This window comes from Nansenia antarctica (assembly GCF_963989245.1).
Source record: "Nansenia antarctica genome assembly, chromosome: 18".
Lineage (NCBI taxonomy): Eukaryota > Metazoa > Chordata > Actinopteri > Argentiniformes > Microstomatidae > Nansenia > Nansenia antarctica.
This window is the reverse complement of record NC_137691.1, coordinates 7,170,663-7,189,668: the sequence shown is the minus strand read 5'-3', so window position 1 is coordinate 7,189,668 and position 19,006 is coordinate 7,170,663. Positions and strand designations below refer to the sequence as shown.

General features: G+C 42.6%; 1 protein-coding gene across 2 annotated transcripts; it reads left to right on the top strand.

Annotated features, from left to right (window-relative positions):
- Window positions 1–3,617: 3,617 nt before the first annotated feature.
- Window positions 3,618–18,944, top strand: os9 (OS9 endoplasmic reticulum lectin). 2 transcript variants are annotated; one of them, XM_080548246.1, is made up of 15 exons: window positions 3,618–3,768; window positions 4,466–4,648; window positions 5,565–5,628; window positions 5,754–5,830; window positions 7,133–7,231; window positions 7,652–7,853; window positions 10,154–10,312; window positions 11,517–11,632; window positions 12,172–12,226; window positions 12,341–12,432; window positions 12,873–13,082; window positions 13,908–14,106; window positions 15,932–16,099; window positions 16,711–16,820; window positions 17,274–18,944. In XM_080548246.1, exons 1-15 carry the CDS (start codon window positions 3,619–3,621, stop codon window positions 17,409–17,411), a joined length of 2,022 nt encoding a protein of 673 aa, XP_080404372.1. In that variant the 5' UTR covers window position 3,618; the 3' UTR covers window positions 17,412–18,944. The 2 variants fall into 2 exon arrangements, with proteins under 2 accessions (XP_080404372.1, XP_080404371.1); XM_080548245.1 differs by having other exon boundaries at window positions 13,899–14,106.
- Window positions 18,945–19,006: the final 62 nt, after the last annotated feature.

Here is a 19,006-nt window from a genome sequence, read left to right as displayed (position 1 = left end):
CAAAAACAATGTAGACAGATTGTTTGATAGCTTTGTCATTTTATGCTGGATATGATATTTTCACACTACAAGACAGTGACACATTGGAGCGATGCGCTTGTAAAACGTCGCCAACGCCTCAATTTAGAGGCTAAATTTGGATAAACCTTGCCATAATTCTGTGTCTATAGGTTATATCTTGCATTTAGCGCATGAACGATTAAACAATTACAGATTTGAATTCATTTCCGAGTTAAAAAGGGCATGTCTAAAATTATTTAAAAAAAGACCAGTTAATGAAGCAAATTAAATCAGATCCTTGGCTTGTAGGCTATATTATACGTTATAAGCTGAAATGATACTCACACTGAAACAACGTCTTACCTTAGCGTCTCCACCCATGATGTTGTCCTCCTCCTTAAATATGTCCACCAATCTGCTTACAATAATATGTGTGAAATTATTTTTCTAAAAACGGAGCTAAAACACATAAAGCACCAATGTGGATGTTCATCAATAGGCATATCACTGGTTCAATTCCGATAGACGATATGCTTCACCTCTGCACAGGGCTGTGCGCCTTGCCCCAGGAGCGAATTTGCGGAACCTAGGATGGTAGGGGAAGGCAGGGCAATACCGCTACCTGATTGGTTGGCGAAGCACTCGTGAAGAGCCCCCTCATTGGCTGGCGAGTCTCTACCTTCCCCTACCATCCTAGGGTCCTCAAATTCGCGCCCCGGGATCGTGGTTTAAAGGGAGAGGGAAGGGATGCCCCCAGCGGTCGATCCACGACATCGCATCGTGCATGCGTCGCATTGCTATTGTGTTAAGGTGCGTGCAAAGACATTCCATAAAGTGATGTATGCCTGCTACTGTCATTATTATTAAAAGATGCATGCTAATGCAAATAGAGATGTGTGTGTGTGTGTGTGTGTGTGTGTGTGTGTGTGTGTGTGTGTGTGTGTGTGGGTGTGTGTGTGGGTGTGTGTGTGTGTGTGTGTGTGGGTGTGTGTGTGTGTGGGTGTGTGTGTGTGTGTATGTGTGTGTGTGTGTGTGTGTGTGTGTGTGTGTGTGTGTGTGTGTGTGTGTGTGTGTGGGTGTGTGGGTGTGAGGGTGTGTGTGTGTGGGTGTGTGTGTGTGGGTGTGTGTGTATGTGGGTGTGTGGGTGTGAATGTGTGTGTGTGTGTGTGTGTGTGTGTGTGTGTGTGTGTGTGTGTGTGTGTGCGGGTGTGTGGGTGTGAGTGTGTGTGTGTGGGCCCCTATTGTGGCGGGGCCGGTCTCCAAAAATGACATGTGTCTCCTTAAGGCTGGCCCGTCTTTACACTGGACTCTAGAATGCTCAGAACAGGAAGTCCTCACATCTGGCATGCAGTTTTGTTTACGTTCTGAAGTTTGTGGACTTTCATAGCATTGATATGTTTCTATGTTTCATATAGGCCCTAGGCCTAATCTAATCCACATCTTTTGATGTATTTCTACCAACTCATGGCTTTGTTTGGGAATTTTTTATTATGATTATTATGATTATGATTGTTATTATTATGGGAAGACATTTAGGCTACATGTTGGTAAAACATCCATTGCTGTCGCTATTTACAACCAATTAACACACGAGGGCGCCCACGTTATATGTATGTTTCGAGAGTCTCACATTATGCAGTCGCCTACCACCCACACTGCAAAATTCATGCAACAAATTACAACTGTATACCACCCTACAACTATTGAAAGGACCAGCATCCAATATAAACCCTATATTGATCATCTCTCTCTCTGTCTCTGTCTCTGTCTCTGTCTCTCTCTCTCTCTCTCTCTCTCTCTCTCTCTCTCTCTCTCTCTCTCTCTCTCTCTCTCTCTCTCTCTCTCTCTCTCTCTCTCTCTCTCTCTCTCTCTCCAGCAGAGGCCACCTCAGGGCAAGAAAATGGGGAAGGAGAAGGGGGAACTGGCCTCTTCCTGCAAGTCACATGGTGCAGGAGGACTTGCCTACAATGTAAATGTCTATAAATTGATGCAGCGGAGAAAGTATACAATTACCCTAACTGTGACAAAAACTCTGTTGTGTCTGCTTTATGTAGCATCTTGTCACAGCTTTCATCTCTGTTAACTGTGTGTGGTGTGTTGTCTCTAAATATCCAGGGATCTTAGTATAAAAGCACTAAACCAGTTTGCTTCAGTGTGTGTGCTTGCCACACCCTTGTGGTTTCTGTTGTCCCCTACTTATCCTGTCCCTCTCACCACTGACCAGCTCCATTGCGCCTATCAGACACAGAGTATCTGTGACCACTGTATAGTTTTCCTTAATTTCCTCACATTTGACCAATCCAGCATCAATCTCTTCGATTCCTCTGTTACCTCGCCCTTCTCCTGTATGCACATGTAGGCTACAGGCACATGTCCACACATGTGAATACAGTACTTCCCTTCCCTCTTTTACCCAGGTTGATTGGATGCAAATGCTACTCTGACAGTTGTCCTCAGAGGCTATGATAGTTTATGAAAAAACATCTCACTTTCAAAGTAGCTGTACCTGTAAAAGATCATTTGATTAATGTAAATGGCATTTTATATGTTACAATTTTCTTCCTAGAATGTGGCATTACCTCTCACTGTTTTTTTTACTTCCTGACTGAGTAAAAATGCAGTTTCTCTTGATCTGCAGTTTTTTTCTTGTAAATTGTGCGTATTTCTACAACTGACAGGGAATGGGGCCCTATATAACCTCATATACCCAGGCTTTTTAAGTGTCTGGTGCAACAGATGATTAGGGCAGATATGACGCCTAAACTTAAAAAATAAATAAAAACAACACAGTGTTCTTTGTCTAAATGATGTGATTCTACTCTTGGCTTACACCTGCACAGAGTGTTCTAAGGATATTATAAAGTGTACCTGTCTGCATAATGATGACAGCTACACCGCTCTCTGATTTAGGTAGGCTACTTTCTGCACTATGGCCTATATTTAGAAATAATTGAATCAACTAAAATATTACATGAGGTAGAGATTTCGTTACGTTGTAGTGAATATCCAAAGGCAGTTGCCCTGTGAAAACGTATCCAACACAAAGTTGTGATCAGAGATAGGGCTACTCTGGTCCCTGGCTTTTATTATTTGTGGTTTTTGTTGTAGGTCCCTGGCTCTTATTGTCTTATTGTTTTATTGTTTTGGTCCTTTTTGTCTTCTCTTTTGATTTTTGCCATGTTTTGTGTTGCATTGTGTTGTGTGCATTGTGCTTGCTTGTTTCCTGCATTTTATCTATTTTTACTGTGAAGCACTTTGGCTCAGCATTGCTGCACGTAAAGTGCTATACAAATAAAGTTGACTTGACTTGACTTGACTACTCTGAATCAGTTTCCGAGGCTCCTTATTTGTGTGGCCACGCCTCTCGTCTTCTGTCACGCCCTTTACAGGCTAAATCCGACCAATCGCTGACGAGTTCGTGTCTGAAAGGAGGGTTTCCCAAAAAAGATATGTGTAGGCCTACGTAGTAGAATTGATTGACATGTATATTAGCCCGTAATGTGACATGTAATGTTCATATTGACCAATCCACATCCCGCAGGTCGTTACGAGCCATTTCCTTGGACCCAAATAACAACAAGAGACGATCTGTCAGTCAGATTGGGGGGGAAAGAAATCATGGCTGCTCCCTTGGTTAGGTGGATGAGGGGACTCTACGTTTTCTTTCTAACATGTTTGCTATCCGTCTCAACTTTCTTGAATTTAGAGGAATTAAACGAAATGAAATACGGTATCCAGATTCTCTCCGACCCAGTCATCATGGGACAGGTGAGCTGAGTGATGGTACTTGTTTTATCTAACGCTACGTTTAGCTAGCTAGCCTCACCCAGCGAGGGATATGAGCTAACAGTACTATCAAACAATACCGTTAAGCTACTAAAAACACACTCAAGGACCCAGGACAACTTTGCAGGCGGCTAATAAGAGTCGCGTATGCATGGAACAATCACAATGAACCATGTGAATTAACCATGAATGTGTTAACCAGCTAGCAAGCTAGTTAGATAACAACAATGTCAACAGTGATGTTATCTTTTAAGCCGTACGGTTATGATATGAGGGGGGTTATGTATGCTGATGTTTGCTAACTGTACATTGTTATGAAATATGGTTGGTAGAAAGATAGCTAGCTGCTAGCTCAGATGGCTAGACTAACTAATAGAAATGCTGACAGCTGTCAGAGCTGCTATGAGAGAGGCTGTGCATTAACAACCATTATACAACAGTTAGTTCCGACCAAGTCATTTGATTGGACGAGAGGCATTCCATGAGTGCTGATTTACAGTATAACAGCACTGGGACTTTTAACTATTATGTATCACTCCGCCGCACAGATGTTCTACTAAATGTTTGGACCAATAATGTATCATAGTCATTACACAGAAAAGACAAGTAATTCATCGTAAGGACATTTTTTATTTTAAATGCAAAATCTAACCACAATAAATTTAAAAAAACATTTCAGGCCGAGACAGACGAGGTAATGGTGGTTTCGAGCAAATACAAGCAGCTGTATGAATGTCGTCTACCGGCCCAGGCTGTGAGGTTCCACCAGGACCCTGCTTCTGAGCAGGACTCCCAGGGGTACAGCGGGCCAGGCATCCCAGACCTCCTCAAGCCCATGGACACCGCTCCCTGCCTGGTGAAGGTGAGAAACAAACACACACACACAAACACACACAATCTCAAAAGGGAAGTCCTGTACGGTCACTTCCCAGTGACTGTGCTGACGGTTTCACTTCCCTGTTATTGGCATTGAAGACAAACATGCACTACCGGTAATCTGATTTAATCTTTATTTTGATCTAGTCAATTTTAATAGCCTGCCATGTACAGTAAATTAGTCTCAGTTATATGCCTAGTAGCCAGCTCAGTGGCCTTGCGGTTAGCGTCCGTCCTGAGACCGGGAGGTCGTGAGTTCGATCCCCGGCCGAGTCATACCAAAAACTATAAAAATGGTACCCTGCTTGGCACTCAGCATTAAGGGTTGGATTGGGGGTAAGAACCTGCGACATACCGGGGTCATGTCCAGGGGGTGTACTTGTACATCAAACATCACGCTACTGAAACAGGAGATAGGCTCCTGCTCCTATGGGCCATTAGGCTTGAGAACTGTTTAACCGCAGTTTAGGGTATCATGACTATCATTATTATTTTCATTTTAACTACAAAAATGTGCCTATAGCATCTAGTAGGCTTATCAAATAATAACAAAATAACAATAAATACCAAAATAACAATAAATACAGGGTTCCCGTGCTGGTCTTAAAAAGCCTTTAAGTCTAAAACCCAGCAATCCAACTTATAAGGCCTAAAAATGTCTCAAATGTCAGTTATTCGGTCTACAAATTAGGTGCTAGGTCTTAAAAATGAGACCGTAAAACCGGCCAACCCTAATGCCTAATGCCTAGAGTCTAGACAAACATATCTATCTGCCAATAAGCTTCCTCACATCACTTGATATATGAATGTCAATTATCCATTGTTACAGTCTACAACATGCATTATGAAATGTCACATAAGCTGCTATGAGACTGACACGTTGTTATTGTCTATGACTACAGACAAAGGACTGGTGGACGTATGAGTTCTGCTACGGACAGCATATCAGACAGTATCACCTTGAGGGTAAGATTTCTCCAACTGTTTTTCCTCATTGTTGCCTTCAATGGAATGGATGTAAATGGTAGAGTCTACCACACAGTCTTTGAGATGACAACGGATTTTGTATGTTTTCACGTATCTGTCCACAGACACAGAAATTAAAGGGGATGTTCTATTCCTGGGCTATTACGATTCAGAGTTTGACTGGAGCAATGAAACAGCCAAGGTAACAGTTTGTATGGTCATATACAATCTCCCTCTATCCCTCATAGGAATTTGTATTCATTTGGAAGTGTTTGGAAGTTTATGTGTAACTCCTATTTTAAATTTGTACTTGCTGGCAAATATAAAAAAATATAAAAAGTATACGTATCTGATAGAATTGAAAAACCTCCCAACCATTTTGATTCGTTAATCGTTTTGTTTTGCACCCAAGGTTGTTGAAGTAGGCTTGCATGGGTTGGAGGTCATGACTGCTCAACACGACTGGTCATGTTAGCTTTGGAACACAGCATTGTGCTTTGGAACAGTACTACCTGCTGCTGTTGTTGACATTATCAGTCAAAGAACAGCATGACCCTGTTCAGTAGACAGAGCAGACACCTACAGGGTGGCTGTGGCTCAGGAGGTAGAGCCAGTGTCTAATGTTCACAAGGTTGGCGGTTGGATCCCCAGCTCCTCCTGTCCACGTGTTGAGGTGTCCTTGGGCAAGACACTGAACCCCAAATTGCTCCTAATGAGCGGGCTGGTGCCTCGCACGGTAGCTTGCCGCCATTGGTGCGTCTGTGAATGTGTGTGTGAAATGAGAGGCCATTGTAAAGCGCTTTGGAAGAAGGCACTATATAAGTGCAGTCCATTTATACAGACATCAGTTATACAGGGTTCAACTTCCCACGGGTCCTTGAAATCCTTGAAAGTTTGTGAATTTGAAAAAAAGAAATCCAGGTCTTAAAAGTTTTTGAAAATAGACATGGATCATTCAAAGTGCTTGAATTCCCCTCTCTCTCTCTCCTTTTAATTGTTGTCTGTGAGCGGATAGTTCCTATTATATAAATTCTCATCTAGATCTGTCTCAAACTATACCGTGTTGGGTCCTTGAATTTGGGGGAATTGAGTCCTTGAAAGGAGCTTGAATTTGATGTTTCAGAAGGTGTGGGAACCCTGGTTAAAGCTCACTGTACTGCAGGGAAAGGAGCAAACGTCCAGAAATTGACTTGTATAGATAGCACCTTTATCCAAAAGCTTTACAATGGCCTCTCATTCACCCATTCACACACCAATGGCGGCAAGCTACCATGCAAGGCGCTGGCCCGCTCACTGGGAGCAATTTGGGGTTCCGTGTCTTGCCCAAGGACACTTTGACATGTGGCCAGCCGGGGCTCGAAGCGCCGATCCGCCAACCTTGCGATCATTACCGGTAGACGGCAGCTCTACCTCCTGCGCCACAGCCGCCCCAGAAGATGTAGTATACACACTAATGAGGTGATTTCTCTCTCTCTCTCCTTTCTCTTTCTTTTCCTCCTCTCAGGCTTCCAAGCAGCACAGACTGAAGCGCTACCATAGTCAAACCTATGTCAACGGTTCCAAGTGTGACCTCAATGGGACCCCCAGGGAGACTGAAGTCAGGGTGAGAGAGAATTGGATGATGTGTGAGATGGTCACATCACAACAGGCTGATGGAACATCAACATGCTAAAAACACCTAACATCACATAATTGGATGATCACACAGTCCTTTCTTTTGAACACGTCCTAAAACGGATGTTTGTTTACAAGCCATGTATCACTTACCCAGTAGCCTATGGCAGACTATACAGTGAATCCAATTCACAAATTATAAGTATTTAGTGATCCTAAAACTGTTGTTTGTTATATCGAGTGGGCTCTTCATTTCAACATTTTCTTGCTATTGTAACGACGATCAAGAGAGGCATCTGTGTTTGATTTACCGTAAAAAAAAGACTTTCAGTTCAACTGAAAATGAGTCCATAAACGGATGCAATTTTAATTCACTGGATGCTTTAATACGTTGTGTCATATTTACCAGTTTGTGTGTGAGGATGGCTCTGGGGATTACATCGCCCGGGTGGACGAGCCCCAGTCCTGCCGCTACGTGCTGACGGTCCACACCGGCCGCTCTTGCCAGCACCCCTTCCTGCGCCCGCCCTCCACTGCCAAGCCCCAGGGCATCGTGTGCCAGCCGGCCCTCAGTGCCCAGCAGTACATGGACTACGTCAGGGCTCAAGTCTGTGAGTCCGCAGGGGTGTTGTTGGGTCTTTTAAAGGAGGGTGTCCAGCCTAAATGTTGTATTAACCCTCAGTGTTTCCCCTACCATTGGGGCGGGCCGCCCCCCCAACGGAACCCCCCGCCCCCCCAAGAAAGAGGAATTATTACGGACGTAGACACCAAACATCTGACAAGTAGGCTAAAATATCCGCTTTTTTAAAAACCCAACCCGAATCTGGTGAGTGGCAAGCCCATGGGCTCGTTGGTAACGTTAGTCCGCCAGTAGTCTCGCATAGCCAAACCTATCTCCACACTTCGCGCTGTGCCAGCGCTGGAGAATAATACAAGATTTTGCGCAAGTGTGCACGCGAGACGCGAGAGTTTTTGCCGGCTGTGATGTCTGCAGATTGAAAGTAAGCAAGTTGAAACGTTAGCAAATATAATTGCTGAGTGTTCTGACAGAGAAAGTTGGTTAAAATTGGTCGTTATTATCGTGACTAGAAAGTGTCTGACTATAGTTCCATAGTGTAAATAGTACGGGTGTAACGCATGTGTACCGCGGATCAATTGCAAAATGTAACCAAGTAATAATATTACTTAATATTAGTTAATATCTCTTGTAAATCACAATGTAGAGTTGCCATGAAAAGATAGACGCGACAGTTGCGTGCTTTGTTTTACTCTAAAGCGCAATGATAGGTTGATAATGAAAGAAAACAATCCATAACAAGGCTGCGTTCGTAAATTCGCTCTGGAATCTGATCAGCATTCATGGAACGCCTCTTGTCCAATCAAATTACTTGGTCCCTTTATGACGTCGGACCCAGTGTGCTCTCCGGCGCTCTCAGACCAAATTTACGAACGCAGCCCAAGTGTTTCATGGCGAGTAGAGTAGTGCTGCTAATGTTGGCGACAGAGAAGAACTCGAAATGCCTCCCTCGTCATTTAAATCCCATGTATGGGAGCACTTTGGCTTCTCTGTCAATTATAACAATGACGGACAAAGTGTGGTCGATAAAAAAGTTACGGTGTTTAAGCGTTGTGCAAAGAGAAAGTCGTACGAGCATGGCCACACATTTGCCGTGACATCACCCTGGTGTGTTGACGGGAGGCACGAAAAAGGCAGCTTGACAACTTCTGATAATGTAGCCAATGTTTTCATACCATGTTTAAAGTAAGGTTTCACTTTATTATTTAGTTAAAAGTGGCATAAAACATGTTTATTTGTCTGCTTTAAAGAGCCCAGTGATTCACTGCTGCAACCAGGTGCCTCCTCCCTCTCTCCTACTGCATCATTTAAGTTGAATGTTTCTGTTTAATATGTAGCCTAATGTTTGAGTGTAGAATATGTTATGTATGTATGTATATATATACACCAGTTTTGACATCTTGAATGTTGTTGGGTTTCACACAGTAAAAGTGGTGTTTTTACAGAATTCGAGGAAAAGGCTTTTATTTTTATTTTTATGTTTTGTGTTGATCCGAAAAATGATCCGATCCGTGACTCAAAAACCGTGACACGATCCGATCCGTGAGTTAGGTGATCCGTTACACCCCTAGTAAATAGTGTCAAAGAACTAGCAAGCTAGCTAGCTCAGAGGTGATGAGATGAGCTAGTCTCCTTGCACACTTGCCAGCTAAAGAGCTAACTGGAGGCACTTTATTATTTTACTTAAAGTAGATATACTATCTTTCTTATTCTGCTAGAGTTGGGCTTCATGGTAATACCATAATGGCATATTTACAGTACATGGACAGTTGATTGAAGCATTGGAAATGTCAGTTTTTTATAGTTGGACATATGATTTTTTTTCAGGTGAGAGAGTAAAGTCAAAATGACATTATCTGACTGGATTGCCCACAGCAGATTATAAATACTCTGGCTGTTTTGTTTACCTTTTGGTTGACAGCAAAAGGGAGAGAGGAGGATAGGGAGGGAGAGAAGGAGAGAGAGCAGGATGGTGTCGGCACACCAGAGAGAGAGCAAGAACCAGGTGAGAAAGTGGACAGGTAGTCAAGACCACATAAGTAAGTAGCCTTGAGAACCGATGGTTCTGGAGCCTATCTCCTGTTTCCGTAGCGTGAGGCGGCTTAATGTACAAGTACACCCCTGGACATGACGCTGGTATGAGGCAGGGTCTTACCCCCTGGGGGGGGTCCATTCCACGGTCCATGCCACCCCCCCAAGGCAGCAAACCTAGGGGAAACACTGCCAAGAAATAATGCCACCCTCTTTCTTACTCTCTTTCTCTTTCTCTCTCTCTCTCTCTCTCTCTCTCTCTCTCTCTCTCTCTCTCTCTCTCTCTCCTTCTCTTTCTGTCAGCTGATACAAAGCGTAAAGTGGAGCAGATCTCTGAAGAGCTGAAGACTCTTGATGAGATGTTGGCTGGTGACAAGGGGACAGACGGCACAGTGGATGAGATGACAGATGAGTTGGCATCGCCCACTGATGATCCGGACGTCATGGGTTCAGACACAAAAGGTGCATTTTCTAAAAAATTGCGGGTGCTCTTCTATCCATGTATTGTGATTATGGGCTCATAGTTAGTTTACGGTACGTACTTTATTTTTGTGCTAACCAGGGTTCCCGCACTGGTCTTAAAAAGCCGTAAAGTCTAAAATCCAGCAATCCGATTTATAAGGCCTAAAAAGGTCCCAAATTCCAGTTATTCGGTCTAAAATTGAGGTGCTAGGTATTAAAAAGTAAAGGAAATCAGTCCGACCACATCTATTTACGCGGAAATTAATCAGGCTGGAACCAACAAAAATGCCAATTCGCTTCCTTTTTTTTCTGTATGGCAGTGAAATACCTAATTTCATCACCTCGAGGATGACAAAAAGCTATCAAGGTGTCACGAATAGTATCAAAAGATATCCAAAGTGGTCTAAAAAGGTCTTAAATTTTACTTGTTGAAACTTGTAGGAACCCTGGCTAACTTTGTGAAGGACTATAGAGGTGGTGAAGGAAGATCACACGGTAGATTTGCAGAGTCTAGGTGATGTTTATCGATCAAACAGCCCTGGGAGAAACCTTCCGTTCAATAATTTCCCACTCCATTTACTTTTTGTACTTACATTTACGTCAGAATGTGCTTCGCAATATAATTGGTTCTCCACGGATAAAAAGTTACTTGTTAGTCACACAAGTTGTACAATGGACCCTTCTTGCTTTGACCTTCTGAGGCCTTCGTTCCCAGAAGATAGTATGTGGCAGTGCAAGATGGCTTCATTTCTCTCGTAAGAGAGAGAGAGAGACACCCATTGTAATAAGCAAACAAGTTTTCCATGAATATGACATTAGAAATATTGGAGTGTGAGTATGTATCATTACAGTTATACAGGGATATATATATATATACCGTATATAGATATAGATATTACAAGGATGCTGCATTAAGCAGGTGAGAACACAATCAATTAATCCTGAGGTAATACCTATTTTCCCCCCATCCATCACTTATTCATCTATCCTCTTTATTTCAGTCAACTACCAAGATTATGTTCATTTTCAAATTGTGTATGTGTGTGTGCGTGGCCTGTGAGTAGAGTGACTAGTGACATTTTTTACAGAGCACAGATACTTCTTAATTCTGATTAATCTCATGTTGCAGGCAAGTCGAAATGCTGATGCTTGGGATCGCAACGTAGATAATAACAGTGTTGTTTACATATCCCTGTTGGAACAGATGCTGCTCTCATGCCTGATGATCCCGTGGAAGGAGAACCAGAGGACTCTGACTTCTGGGAGGGGGTGACGAGGCCAGAGGGTGCCACGGCAACCGACATCCAAACAAAGCATGAGGTAGCAAGTGACTGATCGTTTTTTTGTTTTTTCTTTAATGTTTTTGAAACTTTTTGATGTTTCAAGGTTCAAGGTTTCTTTATTGTCCCCTAGGGGAAATTAGTTTTGCAGCCAGAATACAAAAAGGACAACATCACATCAACCTCAGCACAATAATCAATACAATAAAATCGCAGAGCTAATACAGAGAAATGGAAATTCATACCGAAAAGTTGCAAGTGTGCAAAAAAAAGTGCTGGAGGAATGCAAGAATGCAGCCAAAGTACTATTTGCCATTTAGCATATTAATAGCACTAGGGATGAAGGAAACATAAAATCTTTTCATTCTTCTTTTAGTTTTACTTCTTCTTATGCGACAAAATGATGTCTCAGTTATCTCTCCCCAACCCTACATTAATGAATGCCTTGATTTGTGTACCCCTAATTCTTATTCTGCCTTTTGTACCCTTGTAATTACTACCTAATCCTCGGGGTAACTTGGACGCGCTAGTCCCTTGAACCTCCACAAGATGGCGCTAAAAGCTGTTGTATTTTCACAGGCTGGAGATGATGCCCGCGATGATCTGCTCACCGATAATGAGGTGTTAGAGGAAGGTAATGTATATCACATATGTATATCACATTACCATCAACAAACAGTACTGTGAACACTCCTCACTGTCAGGTATAATCCTTGCATTGATTACCTCTCTTGTTTCTGATTTGCAGGTTTTGGAGATGAAAAATTCAACTTCAAAATCATCACAGACCCTGCAGACCTGATGAAATTTGTCCAGCATCTGAAAGAGAGCAACAGAAAGGTAAGATAACTGTTGTTCAAAAATAGTTTATACAATACATAACTCTGTGATTTCATAATGTGGGACAGCAGCTGGTGAACGCGGGAACAAGTTGGCAACCGACCAATGTTCAGACTTTTATTCTGAAAAATGTAAAGAAATGTCCAACGTTGTTGAAAATCAATGACAATTGATTCGGTGAGTACCGGTAATCCCCACTACTACCTAGTTAGTGTGTAGAGTATTGCGGATTACTCACCGAATCCATTGCATTGCGATATTTTGGCTTGACTAGCGTCATTGGTTTTCAACAACGTTGACATTTCTTTAAATTGTTCAGAATAAAAGTCAGAACATTTTGATTGGTTTCCGACTTGTTCCTCCCGCTTTCACCAGCGGCCGTCACATTTGTGAATTTCATTTTAATATGACTCTTTCTCTCTCTCTTACTGTATTCTCAGAAAGCACAAAGTCAGGCCAAAAAACAACAACCAACAGACCCTCCTATAGAGGAGGAAAAGGAGAGGAAGAGTGATGAAGAGGAGGTGGATATAAACATGCGTCTGCTGCAGGAGTTTGAGGAGGAGATGGGCGACCTCACTGTGTCCTCGGCCAAGATCGAGGAGATTAAAGAGGAGGTGCAGAAGTCGTTTGACCACATCATAGACGAGGTACAGACAGAAGAGATGGCAACGAAGTCAGATAAAACGGTTTTTATTCTTAAAAAAAAAAAAATATGTATCTTTAGTTGATGTAGATTTCTCATTTGTGATAAAGTCACTATCCGTTGTAGAATTTCTTAGTCATTGTCTGGAATTATACAGGGCTGCAAACGAACTAACTAACATATGATCAACATTACATTGATCATACTCGTAAGACTTTTCACTTTTCAAAAAATGCCGGTCGAGAGAGGACTCTGGCGTTGCTTGTTTTCGCCGCTTCTCCTCCCGAAATCTACTAGATATACTTGCAGTATACAGAGTAGGGGTGGGCTTTTTTTTTTTTTTTTGTGATCGACCAAGATCCTTATCGATCAATTATCGATCGTCGATGCCCACCCCTAATACAGAGTAGATTGACCTACAAAGACACTTAAATTTAGATTTAGTAATCTAAAAATTAATTAGACCCCTATACTTTCTTTAATTATTATTCTTTTTAAAATGTATTTTACTACTCTATCTTTTCAGTTTGTAAAGCGTCTTTGAGTGTCTAGAAAAGCGCTATATAAGTCTAATGTATTATTATTATTATTATTATTATTATTATTATTATGAGATTGGTCGTCCTGTAGTTTTCCTTCCCCAACATCAATGTAGATGCCTGAAGAAGGTCTATGACCGAAAGCTCGCAATAAACGACGTTTGTGCATAGACTTGAGTGTGCGGATGATGCTTTTTTGCACCCCAACATCAATGTAACAGATCATTTATTGGCAGATCATTAGTGTTTTTTTTTATGACCAGCCTCTCTCTGTATTCCAGGCACAGCAGGAGCTGGAGACCGAGGGGTTGAAAGGAGAGTTTGATCGCACACAGGCCACTCAAACACTAGAGACCACTCTGGACAAGCTGCTGGACCGCCTGGAGGACAAAGATGCCCAGGACCCAGAGGCAGAGCCCCAGACGGGGGGAGGCCAGAGGGCCAACGACCCAGCCAGGGGAAGCCCCAGCCTGGCCCCACGGCAGCCAGGTAACAGGCCTCTCACTCTGCCTCTGGGTCACGAGTCTATAACCCCATTCACACATTCGAGCTTTCCCATTAAATTCCATGGAATTTACCCGGTAAGGGACAAGTGTGAACAGAATTTCAAGGAAATCGGCTCAGGCAATTTACCCTGGTCAAGACCATGTGTAATTCCATGGATATATATATTTGTGATATAGATGCATTATGGAGCACCCACACCATCTCCTCCCACAGCTGTCCTGCATTGCGCAATCAGCAGGGAGAGAGCCCAGAGCGCATAAGAACTGCCCCAGACCCTGAATATCGCTACTACTAAATATAATTCCACAACTGTATACTACTTCATTTTTTATTTTTTTATTTCCCCCCCCCGCGACGGATCCTTGTCCGGAAATAGTCCTATACCGCCCTCTGGAGCGGCCGCTCAATATGCCGCTCCCTGTGTGCCTCGGCCATATCCAGGTCTGGCGAGACCGGGATTCGATCCCAGTCCCCGGTGGGCAGCTTGCACTAGTGGCTAGTGCTTAGACTGCTACGCCACCGCGGGGCACTGTATACTACTTCATTTCTAATCATAGTTAGCTAGCTTACTTACTTAGCTAGATATACTTACTTATCAAATGTACACTACATTTGTGATATGTTTACGCAGTGTTTACCAGTGGCATTTCCAGTCACTGCCTCGCTTCAACTGTGCCTACTCAGGCCGATATCAACAGTAGTCAAGTGCTTTAGTTGGCGAGTGAACTTGGTGAGGATAAGCATAATACAAGTTAACTCGCTGTTAAATGAATGTAAAAAATATGATAAATACATATAAAACGGAGGTATGATCACTATTACGTATGTAATTTACAAACACCCAACTGTGCCTGAACAAAGGCCATAGCAACTGCCGCTCTTCCTCCCATATGGCAGTCTCACACGCCAGCCTGTCTTGTTCGAATTCACGTCTACTACGTTCCAGTTCTGCATCCAGTTGAACGTGTGATTCAAGTAGCTTATGCAAACCCGGGAATGCCATTGACATGTGTGTAAAGGCACAACACGGGAATGTTAGGGCATTTAGCTCATGTGTGAACGGCGAAAATCACTGGCGGTCCCGGGTTGGGATTCCATGTAATTTACAGGGAACTATGTGTGAAAAGGGCTCATGTGTGCATCAACATACTGTGGGTATTCATTCATATAGATGTTGGTCATAATGTCATCTCATGTTCAGTACTCAGTGAGACTCGTTGTTTATGCTCAGGGAAGACCAGATCAACTCTACAGGCTCTACTGGTGTACTGATAGGACAGCAGTCTAACGATAACAGAGCAAGGCATATCATAGTACTACCATCAATATGCTAAATTACCGTAACTTGGCTTTTTTTTTTATTGCCAATTGCCACTGTCGCCTAATATATATATACCTTGTTGGGGGATTGGGGGTAGTGGTGGTCTAGTGGATAGTGAGTTGGACTTGTGATCGGAAGGTTGTGAGTTCAAATCCCGCCTGAAACCACACCACTACTAGTGTGCCCTTGAGTAAGGCACTTAGCCCTCAGTTACTCCAGGGGGAATGTCCCTGTAATTCGTAATTGTAAGTCGCTTTGGATAAAGGCGTCTGCTAAATGGCAAAATTAATTAATTAGATTGGAAGAGGGATATAATTGTGAAGTCCATCTGGAAATCCATGTGAAAATGCACCATACAATTGAATTGAACTTTGGCTCCAACATCAGATTTTTTAAATTATTTATTAAAACATTTTTTTGCCTCCTGACATACACCCTGCTGCCCTACACACTTCTGTTGTCCCTCTTTTGTTCCGTCACCCCCAGACCAAGCGGCTGATGACCATGTTAAGATCAGAATTACTAAATATAAGACGGGCGGCAGCCCTGATGGGGAGGTCAAAGTTCAGGAGATGGGCGAAGGAGACCCCCAGTGGCAGCACATTAAGGACGTGGTTAAAGAGCAGCTAGAGAAAGCGGGACTGAAGGCCGAAGGTAGGAAGGGGTGTGCCCCGAAAAACACACGGCCTGTCTCTCTCTTCTGTCTGCTATCTATAGCATACAATCATGTCACTCTCTCTTCTCATCTCCTCGGCGTATTTGGGTTGTGTTCCAAGAATAGAAGGGCTCCCTAGTAACACAGACATCACACACACAATCATCTCTCACATCTATTCCAAATCTTCAAGCTTTGTAGCCTGATATCCCCACTTCTCAGGTGGAAAGAGTGTAGGAAGGCGCTAGAAAATCAAGGGCAGTGCTTTGGGGGAGAGTATTCGCTGTCTTTGTTGAGAAACGGTCAAGTCGTTAAATTTGGACGACACTCTATTTTAGGCTTCATCCATATTCATGGTCTGTCTCTCATGCACTTTCCATGTCCTGTTTTTCTGTGTCTTTGTTGACCGTATTACTGGTTTTTGCTGACCTTTTGAATGTGATTAATATGCCATGAAATTAGACATTGACATATGTCTATTTGCTAATCTAAACCTCTCTGGTGTATATTTGTGTTAAATGACGCGCACGAGAGATAATATGGGTGTGTTGTATTTACTTTATTCCATAGTACTTCAAGGGTGTGTAACTTGGCTAGTGCTTTTTTCTAGGTAAGATTGAGGTGAAGATACTAACACGGAGGACAGCGGAGGAGGCCGGGGACCAGTGGCTGACTGAAGAAGATACAAAGTCCTTCAGGGAACTGCTTATCAACCTATTGGTAAATTAAAACACCCACTTTTGTGAAAGAGCGACCTTTATGTGAAGCACTGGTTGTTTATTTTAAATGACGGAATAAAGTAATATTAACACGACAGACAGGAGGAAGGGGAAGCTTCTGGATAGCTAAGGTGCGGCCCCGAAGAGGTAGGTCTTCAGTCGAAACAATTGCAATGTAAGTAAAAGTGTGCCATAATGGGGCGCTTAGGTGGCGTAGTGGATTAAGCGCTGACCATGTACCGCAGGGATCCTGGTTCGATTCCAGCCGCGGACATATCCTGCATATCATCCCTTCTCTCTCTCTCTCTCACCCATCCTTCCTGTCATAATCTCTACTATATCTGTCATTAAAACGAAAAATGTGAGTGAAACTGCCCCACTCAGATTATTATTATTTTTTTTTTTTAAAGAAAGAAAAAGTGTGCCATAATCTGCTAATTCCTTTGTCACTCAGACGGGGGGCACGGAGGAGGTGTACAAGGAGCAGAAGAGGCAACAGGAGTTGGAGAACAACTACAGGTTCGTGTGGGGAGATTCGCAGGATGAGGCCCAGACCACCGGCGCCTCTGACTCTGAAGACGTGGAATTATGAGCTGTGGTGGGAGTTCTTTTCGTTGCCGTGGGAACCAAGCACCTGTGTAAAGGCTAGGAGTCAGGGAGTCTCCCTCTCTCATCCATCAGATCTCTGAACTTAACACCTGGTCTCTCTGCAGCCACCGAGCCCTAGCTGGGGAAAGAGAAATAAACAGTGACCACAGAAACACCTGTCTCTCCACACTCAGAAATGTGTTTTCATCCTCATCAGACATCATTTGTACCTTGCACAATGAAATCTAAAATGTCTTAGCTGTGGTAGTGTAGTAGTGTCAGGTTTTGTTTTCGCCCCCCCCCCCCCCCCCCCTCTTTTGTGGAAGGTAATTTCTGTTTGAAAACGCATCATTTCAATACCTGTAACGATCAGCTAATATGAGAGAGAGAGGTGGAAAGAGCCATGGACTGGTCAATATGCACTTGTAAAACATTTTCCAATGACTTGGACTGAATATGAGGTTTAACTTTAATCTCTACGGAATGTGATGCCATTTCATTGTGTAACCAGGGCAGTTCTTGAGTATCGTTAAGTACGTATAGTACTTAATTGCTCTGTATTTGCCTGCTGTATGTCACTGTGAGGTAATGACCTCTGTGGGTGATGCAATGGGGGAAATGACGAATGCGATAAACTGGATGGACATATTTGTGTAAGGGACAGTGTTCTATTGACTGTTCCTTGGTTAACCCGGTTAAAAGTGTTTTTTTTCCAAGCTTAAGGTTTGGAAATGACAAAAGAAACAGCAAGTTCAGCTCCTGAATGTTGAAAGTAAGTGGGGAACCCATGCTGATGTGGTTTACAGGACAAACCACATTTAGATATATTTAGAATTCAAACCAGTGTGAATTGTCTTTTTTTTTTTTTTTTTTGCTCTTTCGACTATTTAAGTTAATTTGGTATTTGTCAATGGACATGCTTGTTGAAACATTGATCATAATTATTCCATGCATACATTTTCTTTCTGGAAATGTTGAATTTATGCGTTTGTCAATTATGGGACAGTGGAAGTTTCGAGTAATTTTATGTAAGAAATGGTGTGATGCCATTTATACACTAAAGGGATTTGAAACCAAATGATACTAGAATGAGTCCTGTGATTGGAGCTTGGCTGTATTTGATCAACAACGTTATGCCAAAGTTACTATCCTGGCATAGGAGAGCTGAAATAGAAAAGTGCAATGCCAATCAAATGCAGAATTAACCAAAAATAATAACCCCTCAAAGAATCTTTATTGTAGCCAAGGTTTGTGCAGAGTTGTAAAAGGGCTTAATATGTATATTTTCTGAGTAATTGTAGCTCCTTGAAATCTGGAAATAATTTTGCTTCAACATGTGAGGGGATTATTTTTGATTGAGTTAGCGAAGATCGTTGTAAGCACACTTCCTTGTGGTTTGAGGGGTGTAAATTGGGTGAAGATGTCAAACAGATCAAATTTTGTTACATTGTAAATTCTTGTACACCAAGTCACTTTGAGCTGCCTTGTAAAGTCTTTGTATACTCATTCTTCGCTAATTTAAATTAAAGATCTTAGAAATACACTGTCAAGATTTTTCTGTCGAAAGTGTGTTTATCTATCTGGAGAATCTCATGGTTG